This window comes from Saccopteryx leptura, chromosome 4 (assembly GCF_036850995.1).
Source record: "Saccopteryx leptura isolate mSacLep1 chromosome 4, mSacLep1_pri_phased_curated, whole genome shotgun sequence".
Classification (NCBI taxonomy): Eukaryota; Metazoa; Chordata; class Mammalia; order Chiroptera; family Emballonuridae; genus Saccopteryx; species Saccopteryx leptura.
In genome coordinates this window covers 199,065,147-199,084,924 of record NC_089506.1, presented here as the reverse complement: position 1 = coordinate 199,084,924, position 19,778 = coordinate 199,065,147, and the positions used below count along the sequence as shown (strand labels likewise).

Sequence of the window (19,778 nt, the reverse complement as noted above, 5' to 3'; positions counted from 1 at the left end):
CTGAGGGGAGGCCATGGAGCCATCCTCAACGCCTGGGGCCAACTTGTTCGAACCATTTGTGTCATGGCTGTGGGAAGAGAAGAGAGAGAGAGAGAAGGGAGTGAAGATGCAGATGGTCCCTTCTTCTGTGTGCTCTGACTGGGAATCAAACCTGGGACATCCACATGCTGGGTGGAAGCTTTACCACTGGGCCAACTGGCCAGGGCGAGTTGGGACTCTTAAGCTGCTGGTAACCATGTTTATTGAATGGGGAGAGCCTGTCCAGGAGACAGAGTGATAACCAAAGCCCTGATCACCTCAATTGAACACCTGGATCCAGCTATGTCTGAAGGCAAGACTCCGTCATTTAAACGAGTAGGTGTTAAATCCAGTATGGGTTCTCTTATCAGCCATCAGATTAATATACTTAAATGTTTCAACTGTTCTTCCTCCTAAGACCATGTACTAATGTCACTAACAATGTCTAGCACGACTGGCTGTCTGGTTCTACCCACTGTGTCCCTTGAGTCTTCCAGCTGCGGGCCTAGAAATCAGGAAGCAGAGACAAGCCGCCCCTGACGTCTCTGGTCTCAATTCCTGGCCCACCAAATCCACGAGCACGATAAATAGACGTGCTCTGAGTCATCAGGATGGTTTGTTACACAGCAGTAGCAACTGAAACACCCTCCCACCCTCTATGCTCCACGCTCATGAAGAAAAAGATGACGCGAATGAATGGCACAAATAAATAATCTTTAATTTTGACAAAGAGCTCCCCAGTACACCAGACAATATGCTGTGGGGAAAGCTACGGAAGCATCCAACGGAGAAATCTAGTCTAACTACATTACTTACTTCTTCAGCACAGAAGTGACTTTGGTTCACACACAAATACAGAAAGATCCCCAGAGTATGACAAGGAAGGAGATCATCCTGGATGAGGGGGTAGTAGGTGTGGTGGCCATTTTAATCCATGTCACTGTCCTTTGCAGGTCTTCTGTGAGTCATAATCACCATGATTTGGTTGGGAAAAAAAATGTTGCTTTTGCTCTATCGTATTGTATTTTCTTGACGTACATACACACTACTGCTACTGAAGGTGGGGTCCTGACAGACAGGACAGCGGGTGAATTTCACTGACGGGAGGCAGCGAGAAGGGAAAGCCCGGGACTGAGGTCCTGGCCCTCCGCCTTGCTCCCCGGGAGAGCACACAGGTGCACGGACATGTTCACCTGTGAGGGCACATGCACGAGAACATCCACATACCTACCCATGGGGAGTGCCCAGGAATGAGCTAACACAAGGAAAAATTCAGTTAAGCCAGGAGAAGTTTCTTACACTGGAAAGTTTTTTGTTGCCGGCTGGTTCTCCAAATAGTCTAATCTATTTACCATGTCCACGAAACAGCAACGTACTCACACTTTGGAGGAAAGGTATTAGGTTCGAAGAACCCGAGGGAACAGTAGCCTTTTCCAGCCACCTAGTGGGGGTGCATTTGGGGGCGTGGGGGCCGGGCCTCCCCACACTGGCCAAACTCTTGGAAAATTACGTCTCGATGGAGGTTGGCACCCTTTGGGAGGCCCTTCCTCTGGCTGGTAGGTTGAAAGTGCATTTTGGGGAAGCGGGTATCAACAAAAGCAAGCGCTGCCAGTAAGTTCCACAGCAGTGCCCGCTCAGCTCGTGGCATAGGGATGGGGCTTCTGGAAAGTTCTCGGGCCTCGTTCATATAGGGCAGCCATTTTGTAATCAGCAGTCAGCTTCCTCTCCGTTCTGAGAGGATTCAGTGTGTGTGTGTGTGTGTGTGTGTGTGTGTGTGTGTGTGTGTGTGGTGAGTGTGTATACAGTTGTGGATGGAATAGGTAGATATGTAGATGACATATTTTTCTGTTTTAAATTTTCCTCCCTATTTTTTTTTATTTTTTTTTTACACAAATGACACCTGCCTTCCCTGCAGCCCTCAGGTCACCTCCAGAGAGGCGGGAGACACGCGGTCACACTCGGCGCGGGATCTGAGGCTGTGCCACTGCTCCACGGCCGTGCGGTGGGTGTTGAGCATCCGCCGCCAGTGGTTGGACTCAGAGGGGCCTGACGAGTACTGGCCGATGACAATCCTTCCGATGAAGTCGTTGCTGCTCTTCATGTTGTGACCGAACACTAGAGAGCCAGAGGGACGAGGGCAGGGGTGGGGAGGCAAGAGGAGGGGTGGAGACAGAACAGGAGGCAGGAACAAGACAAAGGCCATTAGTCTACACATTCCTCAACTGCAGACGCAGGGTCCTCACTCTCCGGACATTGTCTGTTCCTTTGAATGGCGAATGGTGAGAACTCCCCATCCCCCTCAGCTCACTCTCCCACAGGGACGGGGTGCTCCAGGGACCCCATGTCGGCTGTGCCCTGCCTCCCAGCACTGGCCCTTCTTTCTGCCGGAGAGCTGCCCCCTGCAATATGCAGCCTGACAGGACACTTAGGTCTGGTTGCCATGCTGCCTACGGAGCTCGAGGGCTGGACTGTTCTGGTGGAAGAGCCAGCCATCGCTGGAGTCCCACCGAGTAGTTACACCAGGGTTGCCCTGTCACAACAACGGTGACCTTTGGGGCTGGAACATTCTTTGTTGTGGGGCCTATTCTGTATGCTGCAGGAGGTTGAGCAGCACCTCAGGCCTCTTCCCACTGGCTGCATTAGCATCCCTCTCATTCCACCTGAGGGCCCCGAGGTTCCGCTGTGGGCCATGGGGCCAGACATCCAGTACGGACCCTGGCTCTGTCACCTGACTAGTTCTGGGGCCCTGAGGCAAGCAAAGGCACCACAGGTCTTTGTGAGGTTCCGAGGGGACCATGTGCGTAAAATTCTCAGCTCTGCAGACAGTAAGCACTCCTCTAATGTACTGCTATTTTGAGTCTACATTTGTGTCTGTTGATCTTTTTAAAGAGACTTTGCGTTTCCTCTGTTCCAGGCAACAGAGGCCAGATTCCGGAGAGAAATGACGACGGCAGTTCCTTCTACGCCTTGTACTGCATGTCTCTTTGGAAGGTTTTTCTGTTCATCGCAATGCAAGCTTAATTTGTGTCTTTCAAGCCTAATGAGATAGTTAGCTTGATTTATCACCCCAGCCAAGTTCTGCCTAGTTCTTTATCTGCATGTGGGTAGTCCAGGCATGCCATCTTGCTACCGGGGAACACAGGCTGCGTCTGTGTTATAAACGAAAGGCTCCAGAACAGGAGCTATCACAGATTCGCCCAGCGTGAGCCGTGCAAAGGCGGTTGCATCCCAGGAGGGAATCCATTATCAAATAAACCAGCTAAAATATGCAGCCCCAGAGCTTGAATGCTAACGATCCTCTGTTCTCCCCTGCGGGGCTCACAGCAAGAATTCCAAATGATAAAAATGGGGGGGGGGGGGACACAGAAAAATGGGAAAACAAGAACAAAAACCTCATCCATTGTTTAAAAACCAGAAAGTTCTAGAGTGAGCTAGGCTAAGTGCACTAAACCACGTGAAATGCTATTCGTCTCAATCAAGGGTATCCCGTACCTGTCAGCTCTATGGACAAAAATTGGATCACCTATATTTTTTGTACGTTTGGTAACGTGCTCAGTATGCTTAGGTGGACCTCATTTACATGCAAATTAGAAATGAAATCTTTGCTTAATAGAAAAAATTCCTAAGGAGCTCTCTGATACATTTGAAAAAATTTGTTTTTGAAGAGTTAACACTCAAGACTGTTCTACACCATAGCTGATGGGCAGTGAGAAGTTTGATCTCACCAGATGTGAACAAGCTACTGGAGTCCCCTTCTCTGTGGGTCTTGAATTTAAAGCAAGATATTATTATTATTATTATTTAGCAAGATCCTATTATGAGACCACTTTAGGCCCTATTTGGTTTTCTTCCCTGGGAACAAAATATTCTCTCTTCCTCTGGCCCACCAAAGCTCAAATGAAAATGCAGAAACATCTTAGTAAATAAGTATAGACTTTACTTCTTTGGAAAAGGGGTTTTAAGAAAGGTAATCTCACCAGAACCCCAAGGTGTGGGTTCAATCCCCAGTCAGGGCACATACAAGAATCAACCAATGAATGCATGAATAAGTGGAACAACAAATTGATGTTTCTCTCTCTCATCCTTCCTCTTTCTCTCTAAGATCAATAAATAAAAAATTGAAAGAAAAAAAAGGAAGGAAATCTCAAACATTCTCATGCATCATTGGTGAAGGAGGAAGCTGGTTTCACTTTTGGGGGAAGGTCACAGTATCTGCTCAAAATAAAAATGTCTTTAACTCGTGATCCAGCAATTCTACTTCTGGGAATGTACCTCACAGATGTATCTGCACAATGGACACAGCTATACGTACAAGGACATTTTCTGCAGCAGGGGTTAGCACACAGGAGCCTCCAAGCCAAACCTGCCCTGCCATCTGGTTTTGTAAGTTTTATTGGAACCCGTTCAAACCCACTCACTTCTATGATGTCCATGGTGGCCTTTGCACACAGTAACACAGTTGAGTAGTTTCAACGAAGACCATATGGCCCAAAGCTTAAAATATTTATATTACCTGGGCTTTTACAAAAAATAAAAATAAAAAATTGCTGATCTCTGCTCTAGAATATTGTTTATAAGAATGAAAAGTAGAAATAATAAAAATGTCCATGAGGAAGTGTGGCTGAGTTTGTTGGTGTCCTGCCCACCCCCTCAGCCCACCCTGTAGGCTGCCCACAACTTCCGTGAATGGTGTCCTAACATGAGCGCCCACAGCTCTGTGCTGTGGACCCACGTCAGTCCATGCGAAATCACAGAGTGACTTCTGGTGGGGAGTAACGTGGCCTCTGAAGGGGTGGGAGACGAGGGTAGACTATGTGACTGACCCTCAGTCAACCTCCTGGACACCAAGTGTGTAGCCACACATTGTTACTCGGAGAGTTAAGTGCTGTCCATAGGACTCCACTGGGAGACTAGAGTCCGTAGGACTCGACTAGAAGCGGGGGCCTAGGCTCGCCTGCACCCTGCGCCTTTTCCCTTGGCTGGGCTTGGCCGGTATGCTTTCACTGTCATAGACTGTAACCGTGAGCAGAGCAGCTTTCCCGAGTTCTGCGCGTCCTTCACATCACTGAACCTGATGGTGGTCTAGGACCTCCTGAGCTGCGGTCATCCACTCATTAAATGCCCCTGATTGGCCTGCTTCCCCTTCCTGCCTCCCCTCCCCACTGGCTTGCCAGTGCTTCCTGGGATCACCTGCCCAGGAGCCTGCTGGCCCCAAGTCATTGTCTTAGGATCAGATTTGGGAGCACCCGGGCTAAGACTGGAGGGGACCAACTAGATCATTCCTGATGTAACAATACCATGGAAACCACTGTCACTGTTAAAAACGAGACAGACCTATATATATAAACGGAAAAATCTCCAACACCTACTGCTAGGAGACAAAAGCAAGTTGCAACACAATATATGTAAACACAATCTTTTTGTTATGACATTAATATATAGAATAGAAAACAGTATCTGGAGAAATGTTCCCCAGACTGTTAAGAGTGGCTCTCTCTAGGGAGGGGAAACAGAGGGAACTTTCCGCTTTTTGTCTTACATTAGATCAGGGGTTGAGAACCTATGGCTCGCGAGCCAGATGTGGCTCTTTTGATGGCTGCATTACAGACAAATCTTTAATAAAAAAGTATAATAACATTAAAAATATAAAACATTCTCATGTATTACAATCCATTCATTTCCTACTGCTTATGTTCATGGTTGTGGGTGGCTGGAGCCAATCACAGCTGTCCTCCGGGACAACACCAAATTTTTATTGGATAATGCCTAACGTACACGGGTCGTTGTATGGCTCTCATGGAATTACATTTTAAAATATGTGGCGCTCATGGCTCTCTCAGCCAAAAAGATTCCCGACCCCTGCATTAGATGTATAGTTTAAACTTCTTACAACAAGTGCATATTATTTTGGAAAGAAAACAAAAGAAAAAAAAATAAGTCGCTGTTAAGAGACTCCACATTTAACTCACCAGCAGGGGAAGAGGACTAAAGGAAGTCATAGCCTACGCTCCTCATCCCAATTTGCAAAGTAACTGAGCCTGGTGACTCACTTGGCCCTGGAAAGGCGGGAGCCTCCGCGTGATTCAGGCTTTCTGACGGGAAGGGAAGCGGTAGCTGGTCTGGCCATCTGAGCTAATTGGCAGGCTTCGGCACTTGCAAATCACTCGGTGAAGTTATGGCAATCTTAACAGTCATTCAAAAACCAAACATTTAAAATGCAAATTATAATAAGCTGAAGCTGAATAAAACTAATGACTTCTATTATATAATATAAGCTGCCTGGGAGAATATCATGATCTGCCGTCACTGCTGAGTCTAGGGGGTGTGCCGTCGGAGAGGACATGGAATGGAGACTGGATCCGTGCAGAATACAGAAAGGGGCTCAGAGGCAGTGGGCAGACACCCCTGCCCCCTCCATTTAAGAGGTAAGGAAACCAAGTCACTGGGCCAGCTGGTGATAAAACTTCTAGTATTTGCCCTGGCCGGTTGGCTCAGCGGTAGAGCGTCGGCCTGGCGTGCGGGGGACCCGGGTTCGATTCCCGGCCAGGGCACATAGGAGAAGCGCCCATCTGCTTCTCCACCCCTCCCCCTCTCCTTCCTCTCTGTCTCTCTCTTCCGCTCCCGCAGCTGAGGCTCCATTGGAGCAAAGATGGCCCGGGCGCTGGGGATGGCTCCTTGGCCTCTGCCCCAGGTGCTAGAGTGGCTCTGGTCGCGGCAGAGCCATGCCCCGGAGGGGCAGAGCATCGCCCCCTGGTGGGCGTGCCAGGTGGATCCCGGTCGGGCGCATGCGGGAGTCTGTCTGACTGTCTCTCCCCGTTTCCAGCTTCAGAAACAAAAAACAAAAAACAAAAAAAACTTCCAGTATTTGCAGCAAATAACCTGTAAAGGAAGCAAATTCCTCATAACGAGATCCCTGCAATCCTCCTCAGAAACGATCACATCCAGAAACTTTGTTGTGAGGCACCCCAAGTGTCCCCACTGGCTGAGACAGGGGCTCATTTTCCTGCAGTCGCTAGTATATTACTGACACTGTGTATACTCCAATGTACCCCAGCCATCTGGAAGCATCTCCCAACAACCTGTACAATCCAGAGTGGCAAAAGGAGTCTAAGCAGTCAGGACAGATGTCACAAAGTCTATGCACAAAACCCAGGAAGAGGGCTTCGCACGTTTTCTCTAAGAACCTATATCCTATTCATGGAGTTAGACGTAACTTCAAATAAACTTGGGTCATATGGTTTCCCCACCTGCAGTAATTTAAATTAATTTAGTGGATTGTGACTACCAGACAGATACAAGAACTTAAAAAAGGACAGTAGAATGAGGCCATTTGGTGAGGGGCGAACACTCGCTACTTCACAGAGCCCAGGGATATTCCCCCTGGGATGGGCTTTGAAGCAGCAGGAGGAGTAACACTGCTTTGGTAAAGACCTACTATGTGAGGAAAGGACCTACTATGTGATGGCCCAGGGCTAAGCAGGGCACTGGGTTAACTGAATCGTCACATCAGCCCTCTAGAGTGGGGTTTCTCATCCTCAGCACTGCTGACATTTTGGACCAGATCGTTTGGGGTTGTGAGGGGCTGTTCTGAACATCACAGGATGCTTAGCGGCACGTCTGGTCTCCACCTCCTAGATGCCATTAGCAGCCCTCTTCCCAGTTGTGACAACCAAAAGTATCTCCAGACATTGCCAAATGCTCCGCCCCCATTGAGAACTGCGGCTCACTCTGTGGGGGGCAGTGGGGGGACGACTGGGGGGGCAGAGAGGTGCAGGGAACGCTCACAGGGCTCCAGTCCAGATGTCCTTGCCCTGAGTGAGTCAGGGGCAAGTTGAGTCTTTCACACATTGCTATTTGCTATAAAAATGAATTTGTTCTTCCCTCTTAAAGCTAAACTCTTTTGCTTGCTAATTAGTTTGCCAAGATGATTCTGGAAGGGAAGCTGGATGACTTCAGAGTGTGGGTGTGATAAACACTGCAAATTAAAAGGGGGAAAAAAAAATCTTGATCTTTACCAATGGGAGCAGACTCACCAGCTCCCCATTTTGAATGTTTGGTTCACAAGGTGATACCCCCATATGCAGCTCTGAGCTTGATGGCATTAAGCTGGGGTGCCCCCAGATCGTGGCTGTCCCCAGTAATCCAACTCTTGGGTGCTAGGCTGAGCTGCTCCCCATTTCTGCAAAGATGCATTAAGCCAGCAAAACTCATCCGGGGCTGTTTCAAAGTCCACCCTAATTCCTCACCATGGAGGGATCCCCACCCTCATCAGAATGTTCATCTGTTACCTCAACTCTTGGAGGAAACCCAAAGCCGTCTCCACACCCGTTTCCTCCCTCTCCCCTTCCCACAGGCCGGCTCTGACACACCCCAACAAAGATGGTACCCATTCTCTTTCACCTTCTGCAAAACTTCCCCAAACTATATAGCACTCCCTCTTCTTTCTTCTTTTCTCTGAAACCTAGAAGCTGTTTCAGGTTTTTCTTCAAAACAAGGTAGATCATGTCCCTTCCCTGGGCCTGTTTCCCCACTTATACAATGGGCGAGTGTGTATAGGTTTTTAGGGCCCCTTTTAGCTATGACGTTTCTTTGGTTCTAAGAAGTTTCATCCACAATTTAAGGGTGATGTTTTTTTAAGCAAGATTCTTGGCTCACTTAGTGATTCATAGCAGCTGCTCGGACAGAACTTTTTCTCCATGTTTTTCTTTCCAACAGTCAAAATGACAATTTAGATAACAGTATTATAATAATTAAAAAGCAGCAATAGTGAATCCTGAGTTCTGTGAACCAGACACTGAGCAAAGTACCTTAAATACATTTTTTTTTAAACTTAATCCAAAGCACAATCCTATTAGGGGAGGTAGTATTTACATCCCCATTTTGCTGATGAGGAATTAGACGCTTAGAGAGTTAAGAGGTTGAGGGTCCCAGGTCACAGCCAACATCTGGCACAGCAGGAATCGGAACTCAAAGCTCAGCATCACTTTCCTTTCTCCCACCTCAGAAAAAAAGTCTTACCCATTCCCCTCTTCCATTGACCCTGACATGTGACAAGGACAAGCTGAGGAGTAGAAACATATCATATCTGTGTGCATTTAAAGGGAGTTAGATCCTCAAGTCAGCATAGAAGGCAAGGATGCCAACAGTCAGAGTGGCCCTCGACAATCCCTTACAAAGGTTGGAGACCTTCCCCCTCTCTCTCTCGGGTCAAGCATGGTCAGATTTGCCTCCAATGTCTGAATGGACAGCTGCTTTTTCAAGCAAGCAGCAGACAAGGAAATTGTCTTGTGTTTACGGACTATTGATATGAACAAAATAATAACAGCACCCAATGCTTAGGAAGCGCTTATCATGTGTTTAACCTACACAGTGAGCCTATTTATAAGTCCTAGTATCTCCTTGGGCCTAGAGGACACACACTGGCATCATGGCCTGCCTTCTGAGGGTGGACCAGGAGAAGGCCTTGAGCAGGCCTAGAAACCAGCTTGGGTTATTCGGGTGGGAAGTGCTGGGATCCCAGAACTCGGAAGTGATCTAGGAAAGGAGGGTGGGCGTGTCTGCTTGACTCCGGGGCTCCTTGTCTTCAGTCCCCTCACCCTATTTACAGCAGGAGGCCCAGGGAGGGAGCCCCTCTCACCCAGGTCTATGGGTAATACTGGCTTAGAGTGAACTGAATTCCTTTAATGTAGTGGTTCTCAGCTAGGCCCACTTTTACCCCCAAACCCTTGGCAATGTCAAGAGACATTAGGGTTGTCACAATTGGGGAGGGGGGTTGCTATTGGCATCTAGTAGACAGAGGACAGGGATGCCACTGAACATCCTACGCTGCAGCCGACCAGCCCTCACAACAAAACATTATTTGGCCTTAAATGTCAACAAGTGCCGAGATTGAGAAACCCCGCCTTATGGGACAGGCGAGTGTGACTGTGACATGGTTTCCTTCCATTAATACCTGATCCTCTTTCTCCTCCCCCACCAGGAAAGGAAAGTCACTGAGATCTGAGCGGCAAGACAGATCCACAGGGAAAGACAGCAGAGAAGGGAGCCGGGGAGAGGGCAGGGGGGAGGTTATATCATCTGAGCTGGAGAGGGATTGGGAGCCTGACATAGACGACATTCCAGAACAAATTCAGGGGAGGGAAAACCAGGAGGTGGGGGGAGGAGCTTCTGAGAAATGTTGCCGCGGGTTAGGGTTGAAATCTCTTTCTCCTTCTTCAAGACAGAGAAGTCAAGACGGAAATTTCTTCTAGATCCCCATGGACTGCTGGACCACTTCTGTCCTCCTCTGTGTGGAAACAGCCATGTGGAACCTGCGCTTATGAAGCCGACATATGGTTTGAAGAATCACTTGCAGATCAGTGTGTGAATCACACCTCCGTGGAGGAAGCATTTAAAGTGTGGCTATAAAGTAATGTGCTTGTTTTTACATGAACGACCAAAATCGGTACATCTGAACGAGGACCGTCTTTGTACATTTGTTTTAGAGATGCTGGCACCGCTTTGGGGGAAATGTGCACTTCAAATTGTCTAGAACTAGTTACAAGACATCTATTGAAGCTTTACCAGGATAATCGATCAAATCTTCCCCCTTCACCCTCTAAGCTAATTGAGAATCATGTGAAAATCACTTGTGTGAAGGGTGACATGAGTGGAGCCATAATGACATAAAGCTGGAGTAGCCAGTTCAGAGAAACTGCCCTTCACATCTCATTTTCTTTATCTTCTGAACTGGACTAAATGGCTACATCCGGAGAAGTCAGTGAGAACAAAAGTATTCCTGTTTGTAAGGACTGATAAAACAGGACTTTGTGATGACCAAATTGCTAACCAGTTAATGAAGTATAAATCTAGCCTTCTGCCCGATGACTGAATCTCAAGCCAATCTGTGAAGAACACATCTATCTTTATCTCACTGTGGGAGACAGGCTGTAAGCTGGCGAAGTCCTTATAGCCTAAGGCAGGGGTTGGGAACATACAGCTCGGGAGCCAGATGTGGCTCTTTTGATGGCTGCATCTGGCTCGCAGACAAATCTTTCAGAAAAAAATAATAACGTCAAAAATATAAAATATTCTCATGTATTACAATCCACTCATTTCCTACTGCTCATGTTCATGGTTGTGGGTGGCTGGAGCCAATCACAGCTGTCCTCCAGGACAACACCAAATTTTTAGTGGATAATGCGTAAGGTACATGGGTCGTTGTGAGGTCTGGAAGTAAACTTCCCTCCTTTTAATCAAGTAGTCAGCTAGCTAATTGCAGAAACCCTTTCGACAAAGAAGATGGCTCAAAGAAAAAAAGATAAGGAGTATCGTACTTTTCAGCAGGAATGGACAAAGGAATTCGCCTTTGTGGAGAGAGCAGGTTCTGCAGTGTGTCTAATATGCAATGATAAAATTGTATCGATGAAATGGTCAAATATAAAGCGGCACTTTAACACATGCCATACTACATTTGCATCAAAATATCCAGCGAGGAACAGCAAGAAGAAAGCATGTCAAGAGCTACTGTGCAGAGTGCAAGCTAGTCAGCAGCAACCCGTGTTTGGACCCAACAAGGTGACTGGAATTTGGCTAGCTTTGCTGGTGCTTTAGCAATTGTGAGAAACAGAAAGCCATTCACAGATGGGGAATATGCCAAAACATTCATGCTTGATGTTGCCAATAAACTTTTCGACAACTTTTTGGATAAAGACAAGATAATCAAATGAATAAAAAAGGCATGCCTCTGTCGGCAAGAACTGTTCATGATCGTACCATCATGATGGTAAATCAAATTGAGGCAACACAAGTGAAGGACATAAATGCAGCACCATTCTTTTCTCTCACTTTGGATGAGTCAACAGACGTAAGCCATTTATCCCAGTTCAGCGTGATTGCAAGGTATGCTGTTGGTGACACACTATGTGAGGAAAGTCTTGCTGTTTAGCCTATGAAAGAGACAACAAGAGGGGAGGATTTATTCAAGTCTTTCACTGAGTTCACTAAAGAAAAAAAATCTACCAATGGATAAACTTATTTCGATGTGTACTGATGGTGCTCGTGCTCCATGCATGGTGGGGAAAAACAGAGAATTCGTAGCGCTTCTTCATGAACATTAAAGGAAACCCATCCTAAGCGCATCCTACATCAGGAAGCGCTTTGTGCTCAGACGTGTGGCAAGCAGCTTGGTGAGGTGATGTCGCTGGTCATTCGGGTGGTCAACTTTATTGTTGCCCGAGCTTTAAATGATCGCCAGTTTAAAACACTGCTGGATGAAGTTGGGAATAATTATCCTGGTCTGCTTCTGCACAGCAATGTGCGTTGGTTGTCAAGAGGGAAGGTGCTCAGCCGTTTCGTGGCTTGTCTGAGCGAAATCCGGACTTTTCTTGAAATGAAAAACGTCGAGCATCCTGAGTTAGCTAACAGTGAGTGGCTCCTGAAGTTCTACTATCTCGTGGACATGACTGAACATCTGAACCAGCTCAATGTGAAAATGCAAGGCATTGGAAATACAGTCTTATTCCTTCAACAAGCAGTGTTTGCATTTGAAAACAAGCTGGAACTCTTCATTGCCGACATTGAAACAGGTCGTTTACTACACTTTGAAAAACTGGGAGAGTTGAAAGATGCATGCACAGCAAGTGACCCTGCTCAACATCTTGATCTCCAGCAGCTAGCAGGCTTCACATCTAATCTCCTGCAGTCATTCAAAGCGCACTTTGGAGAATTTCGTGACCACACTAGTCTTTTTAAGTTCATCACCCATCCACACGAGTGTGCAGTGGACAGCGCTGACCTGAGTTACATCCCCAATGTCTCCGTCAGAGATTCTGAGCTACAAGCTGCTGACCTGAAGGACTCAGACATGTGGGTGAATAAGTTTAAGTCACTGAATGAAGATTTGGAAAGACTGGTATGACAGCAAGCAGAGTTGGCGAGCATACACAAATGGGGAGAAATGAAAAAACTTCAACTCGCGGACCAGCTGATTGTCAAAACTTGGAACATGCTTCCCGTTACATACCACACACTGCAGCATGTGAGTATTGCTGTACTGACAATGTTTGGCTCTACGTATGCATGAGCAGTCTTTCTCACATCTAAAGAACGTTAAGACCAACCTACGATCACGTTTAACAGATGGAAGTCTCAATGCCTGCATGAAGCTTAACCTCACCAAGTATCAACCAGACTACAAAGCCATCAGCAAAACCATGCCGCACCAGAAGTTGCATTAATGGTAAGAAGTACTTTATTCATCATTGGTTACCAACAGCATAACAACGTTATTAAAAAGAATTCAGAGACTTATTGTACTTTAAAGTGTTGGTCTCACATAAAATGCACACATTTACTTGTATTTAGTGTTAAACATATTGTATGGCTCTCACAGAATTACATTTTAAAATATGTGGCGTTCATGGCTCTCTCAGCCAAAAAGGTTCCTGATCCCTGGCCTAAGACTTAGTTTTAAGACTAAGCTTTTCCCATCCTTTTAATACTAAGATCTTTTCAACATTCTTCTAATACAGGGGTCAGGAACCTTTTTGGCTGAAAGAGCCATGAATGCCACATATTTTAAAATGTAATTCCATGAGAGCCATACAACAACCTGTGTACATTACGCATTATCCAATAAAAATTTGTTGTTGTCCCGGAGGACAGCTGTGATTGGCTCCAGCCACCCGCAACCATGAACATGAGCGGTAGGAAATGAATGGATTGTAATACATGAGAATGTTTTATATTTTTAACATTTTTTTTTTTATTAAAGAGTTGTCTGCGAGCCAGATGCAGCCATCAAAAGAGCCACATCTGGCTTGCGAGCCATAGGTTCCCGACCTCTGTTCTAATACTAAGATCTTCTCAAAACTAAGCTTTTCACCACACCCTTGACTGTTGCATGATGGGGGGTGGTGCCCTCTAATGAGGAATTTCATTTATGCCTCAGATAAGTGGCTTTGTATCAGAGACTTCCCTATTTGTATATTGGCTTAAAGGTTTTAATTGTCTGTGCTATATAATAAAGTAAAGACCGCGGGCTTTCTCTCTCTGATCTTGCCATCAGCATTGAAGAGGCCTCCTGATCCCATCTTCTTTCCTTGGTGAGTCTATTTTCTTAATTCCACGCTGTTCTCCCTCAGGACCTGGAATTACTAGCCGCACTGGTTCGCAGCATCTCATCTTGCCCCAATGAACTCTTTTTTTTAAAACAACTTACCTCATTTTCTTCCCCTTTTCTCATAAAAACCCTAGGCCTCTCTCCCACAGAAGGGAACACTGTTTGGGCTTCTGTTTAAATCTGTACCCCCAGAATGACAATTCCTTTGATCTCAAATAAATGCTTTTTGTTCGATGACTACCTCCTGGATTTTTTGGTTGATACTTGAAAGACTTTAAAAATTAAAAAAAATACTAGTTCTGGGGTCTGACCCCAGAGATTCTGTTGATGGGTTTGGGGGTGAGGGACTGGGTGTTTTTCAAATGCTCCCCAGGTGATCCTTGGGCACAGTCAGGTTAGACACATTGTGTTAGATGCAAATCAAAATACCAGTTGGGTTCTAGTTGTCCAGTTGGAGGGTAAAAGGGGGCCTGATCCTACTATGTGCTCTCTTTGAATTAAACTTCTCTGACGTGCAGGGGTGAGCCTGACCAGCAGGCTCACTAAAGGAGTGAGAGAGAATGTTGCTTATTGTGGGCAGGTAGGTCCCAGAGAGAGGAGGTGGGCTGGGAGAACGTTAACACCTTAATCTCATCGCGCATAGGACCACGCACCTCAGGATACAAACTCACCATGTTCCCAATCACATAAGTCAGTTCTCCCTCTGAGGAGTGAATCAAGGACAGAAGAGAATAAACTGAGTAATAAAAGAGAGCCCAGAGGTCTTATTTTAGGGCATGGATAGGCAATCTTTTTCTATAAAGGGTCAAACAAGCTTATAGGCTATAATCTTGGTCACAGCTGTTCTGTCATAGTAGCAGAAACCAGTCTCAGGCAATATGTAAATGAGTGGGCATGGCTATATGATATAATAAAAATGTAACTATTCGGTTTCAGCCCACACTTCCTGATACAGAGGAAGTACGTATCAGGAAGTAAAACCCCTGCAATTCCCTGAGTGACAGGGGTGAGAGGAGCATCTTTTGTTACATTTGGCTTTAGTCCCAGTTCATGAAACAGGAGGGACCCCTGGAATCTTAGGAGTGTAAGAATATCTTCTGTATGCTAATAAGATGACTGGTGGCTGGGTTCTTCAGTTTCAGGATGGAGGCTGGTTGACAAAAAGACCAAGGCATGATTAGAAGGTTGGAACCTTCAGTCCTGACCCCCCCACCCTCAATCTCTGGAAAGGAGAGCAACAGGAGATGGACTTAATCACCAATGGCCAATGCTTTCATCAATCAAGCATGCCTAGGGAATGATTTTCTGTATGTGTATATATTACACTTCAACAAAAAAATCAAATTTAAAAACAAACAAATGGACTAATATCTCCAACTGACCTCAAAATGAATGAAATAAATTAAGAGATAAATAGAGAAATGGAAACATATGTGATAAAGAAAACAGAAAAATTTCATTTCAGAATCTAGGTGGTAGGTATATGGGTGTTTTTCTTTTTTAAATTTGTTTACTGATTTTAGAGAGAGAGAAAGGGAAAGAGAGAGAGAGAGAGACTGAAACACCTATCAATTTCTGTATGTGCCCTGACCGGGGATCAAACTTGCAATCTTTGAGTATCAGGATGATGCTCTAACTAACTGAGCTATCTGGCCAGGGCTAGGACACAGATATTGACTGAATAATTCTTTTTTTTTTTAAGTTTTTAAAAAAATGTTGTAATTTTAAAACCCAAACATTCAAACAGCTCAATTGTCCTACTTTTATAGCCTTTACTAGCTTCTTTATGCCACAGAAATATCTACTTCCAGATCTGTGTGGCTACTCAGCTCACAGGCTGGTCACAGGGCTGTTGGGTCCTATGGCAGAAAGGGAACTTGGTGAACCATTGGAGACAGGGAACAGAACAAGACACGACTATCTGCAGAGATAGCCAGGAGCTCCCAGCGGGTTCTGCAAGGTTATCCCAATGTTTGGTCTACTCATGACCAACCCCAAACAAGAGGCTCAAGTCTCCTTTGGACCAATGAGCACACTGGATCCTGCCCACAGTCTGCCCCTGCCTTCTGCCACAGAAAAGATGTCCCACACCATGAGTCATGAGAGAACTGCAAATGAAAATGACAGCCGCTTGTTTCATTTCTTTTTAAATTTCCCCTCAATTTTGTTTTCTAAAAAGTATTAATTCTATAGAAGAAAATCCATCCATTTTAAGTATACAACTAAATTAATGCAATCATTATATACATATGTGTCACCACCACCACAATCAAGATATAATTCTCTTCCTAAAAAAGTTCTCTCTTGCCCCTTTCTCCTCCATCCCCTCCCTATCCAAGCAGGCCCTTCACACAGGCAATCACAGATCTGCTACTTTTTGTCCCTATACTTCTATGCCTTTACTAGCACTCCATAAAAAGAAACTTATACAGTTTATAGTCATTTGCGTAATGTTTTTGGATTCATTCACATATTTGTCTCTTCATATTTCTGGCCCTGGCTGGCCAGTGGCTCAGTGGACAGAGCGTCAGCCTGGACTATGGACATCCTGAGTTTGATTCCTGGTCAGAGCACGCAGAAGAGACCATTTGCTTCTCTCCCCCATCCTCTCCCCCCTTTTTTCCTTCTTCCCCTCCAGCAGCCAGTGGCTCGATTGTTCAAGCATGGCCCTGGGCAATGAGGATAGCTTTGTTGGAGCACACCAACCTCAGGTGCTAAAAATAGCTCAGTACTAGAGCATCAGCCTTAGATGGGGTTCCTGGGTGGATCTTGGTTGGGGCACATGCAGAAGTCGGCTTCACTATTTCCCCTCCTCTCACCTAAAGTTAAAAAAAATCCTTCTTTTTTTATTGCGGAGTAGAATTCTAAGCTATGGCTATATCATAATTTGTTCATTCACAAGTTGATGAACATTTGTACTGTTTCCACTCTTTGGATGTTACAAATAATGCTTCTAGAAACATCTGTGTACATGATGTTTTTTGCCAGTGTACATTTTCATTTCCCTTGGGTTTCTACCTCAGATTGAAATTGCTGGTCTGTAAGGTAAATGTGTATTTAACCTGACGAGGCAAGGGCGTACTGTTTTCCAAAGTGGTCAGAGCGACTTGTATTCCCACTGGTTTGATTACTTCCTCACTCATTTTACTAAAAAAAACCCTTATGTTCCAGGTTTTGGAAACCAGCAACCAATGTGGAGCTGCTTGGCCCAAGCCAACTAAGAAATAAAAACTAAAGTCAAATCAGAAGCAGATTGGGGGCGGGGAAGGGTCCATAGCTACCTGTGATAGTTTTTCTGTACTTTTCCATATGTTTGGATTATTACATAATATATAATTAAGACTAAAAAAAAATTAAAGTAAAAAAGAATGATTTAAAAATCACCTCATAGTTGCTTATCACTTAAAAACTTTCTTAAACTTGCTTATTTCATTCTTACAAGAATCCTTCTTGGGCCACAGAGGTAGGTAAAACATCTACCCAAGTCATCTGTTTTAATGACAAGCTTTAACAAGACACAAAAGAATAAACAATGTGCCACGTTTTGGAATTTGCAAATTTTGACAATAGCTAGCGAAGCTGACAAACAGAGATGCTTTAACTGAGCAGCCCCATGGCCAGGCTCTTAGCTCACGGAACACCTGGACACATAGAGAGAGCTATGTGCATGGATGCTCGCTCCAATTATTTCTAATTGCAAATAACAGTGCTTAACTCCAATGTTACCAACAGGGGACTGATTAAATAAATTGTTCTTCAATTCATGGGCTCAATGGAATATCATGCCGCCATTAAAAATGACTAGGGAGACCTGCACTCCACGTCAGCCACACCGATCTCCCGGCTCTCTCCCCACAGAAGGGCCCTTGCACCTGCCACTTCCTTCGGCTAGGACAGGGGTCTCAAACTCGCGGCCCGCGGGCCGCATGTGGCCCGCCAAACAATTTTGTGCGGCCCACAGACTAATCCATGAAGTTCAAAATATTTTGGATAAAATTAAGTAAGCCTAGGGGCCTACTTGTATTTTTCATTTCTCTAGCATCCTAGCTAGATATTAGCTTAGTTAACAGCAGTTGTGATGCGAACTACAGTTTCTGGTCGTTTTGTGACACTGAGTAAACTGCATGTACGATTGTGCTTGTTGTACTGATTTTTTTTTTGTTTTCAACTGCAGTGAGAAAAGACTTGCGTAACAGTTGCCTTTTGTAGACCTAGTGTGACCAGCTGAACGGCTGTGATCTTGCTCTGCGGCCCACATGCTGAGTTGAGTTTGAGACCCCTGGGCTAGGACGCTCTTCCCACAAACATCCACGTGGCAGACCCCTGATCTCTCTTTCATCTTGGCTCAAATTTCATGTTCTCTGTGAGGCCTTCCCTAGATGCCTTTTTAAAAATTGCAACCCTCACGCCATTCCTCCTTATCCCCCTGTCCCTGCTTCTGTTTTCTCCTTACCATTTTTTTTTTCTGAAGCTGGAAACGGGGAGAGACAGTCAGACAGACTCCCGCATGCGCCCGACTGGGATCCACCCGGCACGCCCACCAGGGGCGATGCTCTGCCCACCAGGGGGCAATGCTCTGCCCCTCCGGGGCATCGCTCTGCCTCAACTAGAGCCACTCTAGCGCCTGGGGCAGAGGCCAAGGAGCCATCCCCAGCGCCCGGGCCATCTTTGCTCCAATGGAGCCTTGGCTGCGGGAGGGGAACAGAGAGACAGAGAGGAAGGAGGGGGGGGGAGAAGCAAATGGGTGCCTCTCCTATGTGCCCTGGCCGGGAATCGAACCCGGGCTCCCCGCACGCCAGGCTGACGCTCTACCGCTGAGCCAACTGGCCAGGGCCTCTCCTTACCATTTAACACAGGGGTAGTCAACCTTTTTATACCTACTGCCCACTTTTGTATCTCTGTTAGTAGTAACATTTTCTAACCGCCCACCGGTTCCACAGTAATGGTGATTTATAGAGTAGGGAAGTAATTTGACTTTATAAAATTTATAAAGCAGAGTTACAGCAAGTTAAAGCATATAATAATAATTACTTACCAAGTACTTTATGTTGGATGTTCACTAAGTTTGGCAGAATAAATCTTTATAACACAACTTACTATAGTTAAATCTATCTTTTTATTTATACTTTGGTTGCTCTGCTACCGCCTATCATGAAAGCTGGAACGCCTACTAGTGGGCGGTAGGAACCAGATTGACTACCACTGATTTAACATCATCTCTACACAGCATAATTCAGTTGTTTGCTTTGTTTACTGTCTGTCTTCCACATTAGCCTGATGACACCAGGGTTTCTGTCTGATTTATTTACTGCTGTATCCACTGTGCCTGGCTCATAGAGGTTCTTAATATTTGTATAAAAAAAATATATACGCGGATATGGAAAAATGTGTAAGATATATTAAGTGAAAAGAACAAGTTGCAGGGAAGTATATATATTTTGGATTCTAACAACAGAGAATAGAGATGTATATACAAAACACACACAGATGCACATGCATCACATATATACCTATATACATGCACACTCATATATACACATATATACATATCAGTTCAGACATTCCTGGAAAGAAGGCTACAATAAATTGTTGAGAGTAGTTACTTTTAAAAAGGGGAATGAGGGGATTTGTACCTTTAATTCTACTCTCTCCTGTATGG

General features: G+C 45.5%; 1 protein-coding gene across 6 annotated transcripts in view; it reads right to left on the bottom strand.

Annotated features, from left to right (window-relative positions):
* Window positions 1-722: 722 nt before the first annotated feature.
* SYT17 (synaptotagmin 17) overlaps window positions 723-19,778 on the bottom strand; it is a 78,919-nt gene continuing 59,863 nt past the window's right edge. For all 6 annotated transcript variants that reach the window (XM_066382529.1, XM_066382531.1, XM_066382528.1 and 3 more), the window contains one exon: window positions 723-2,133. In XM_066382529.1, the coding sequence (XP_066238626.1) occupies window positions 1,937-2,133 (197 nt within the window). In that variant the 3' untranslated portion in view covers window positions 723-1,936. The remainder of the gene's footprint in view (window positions 2,134-19,778) is intronic.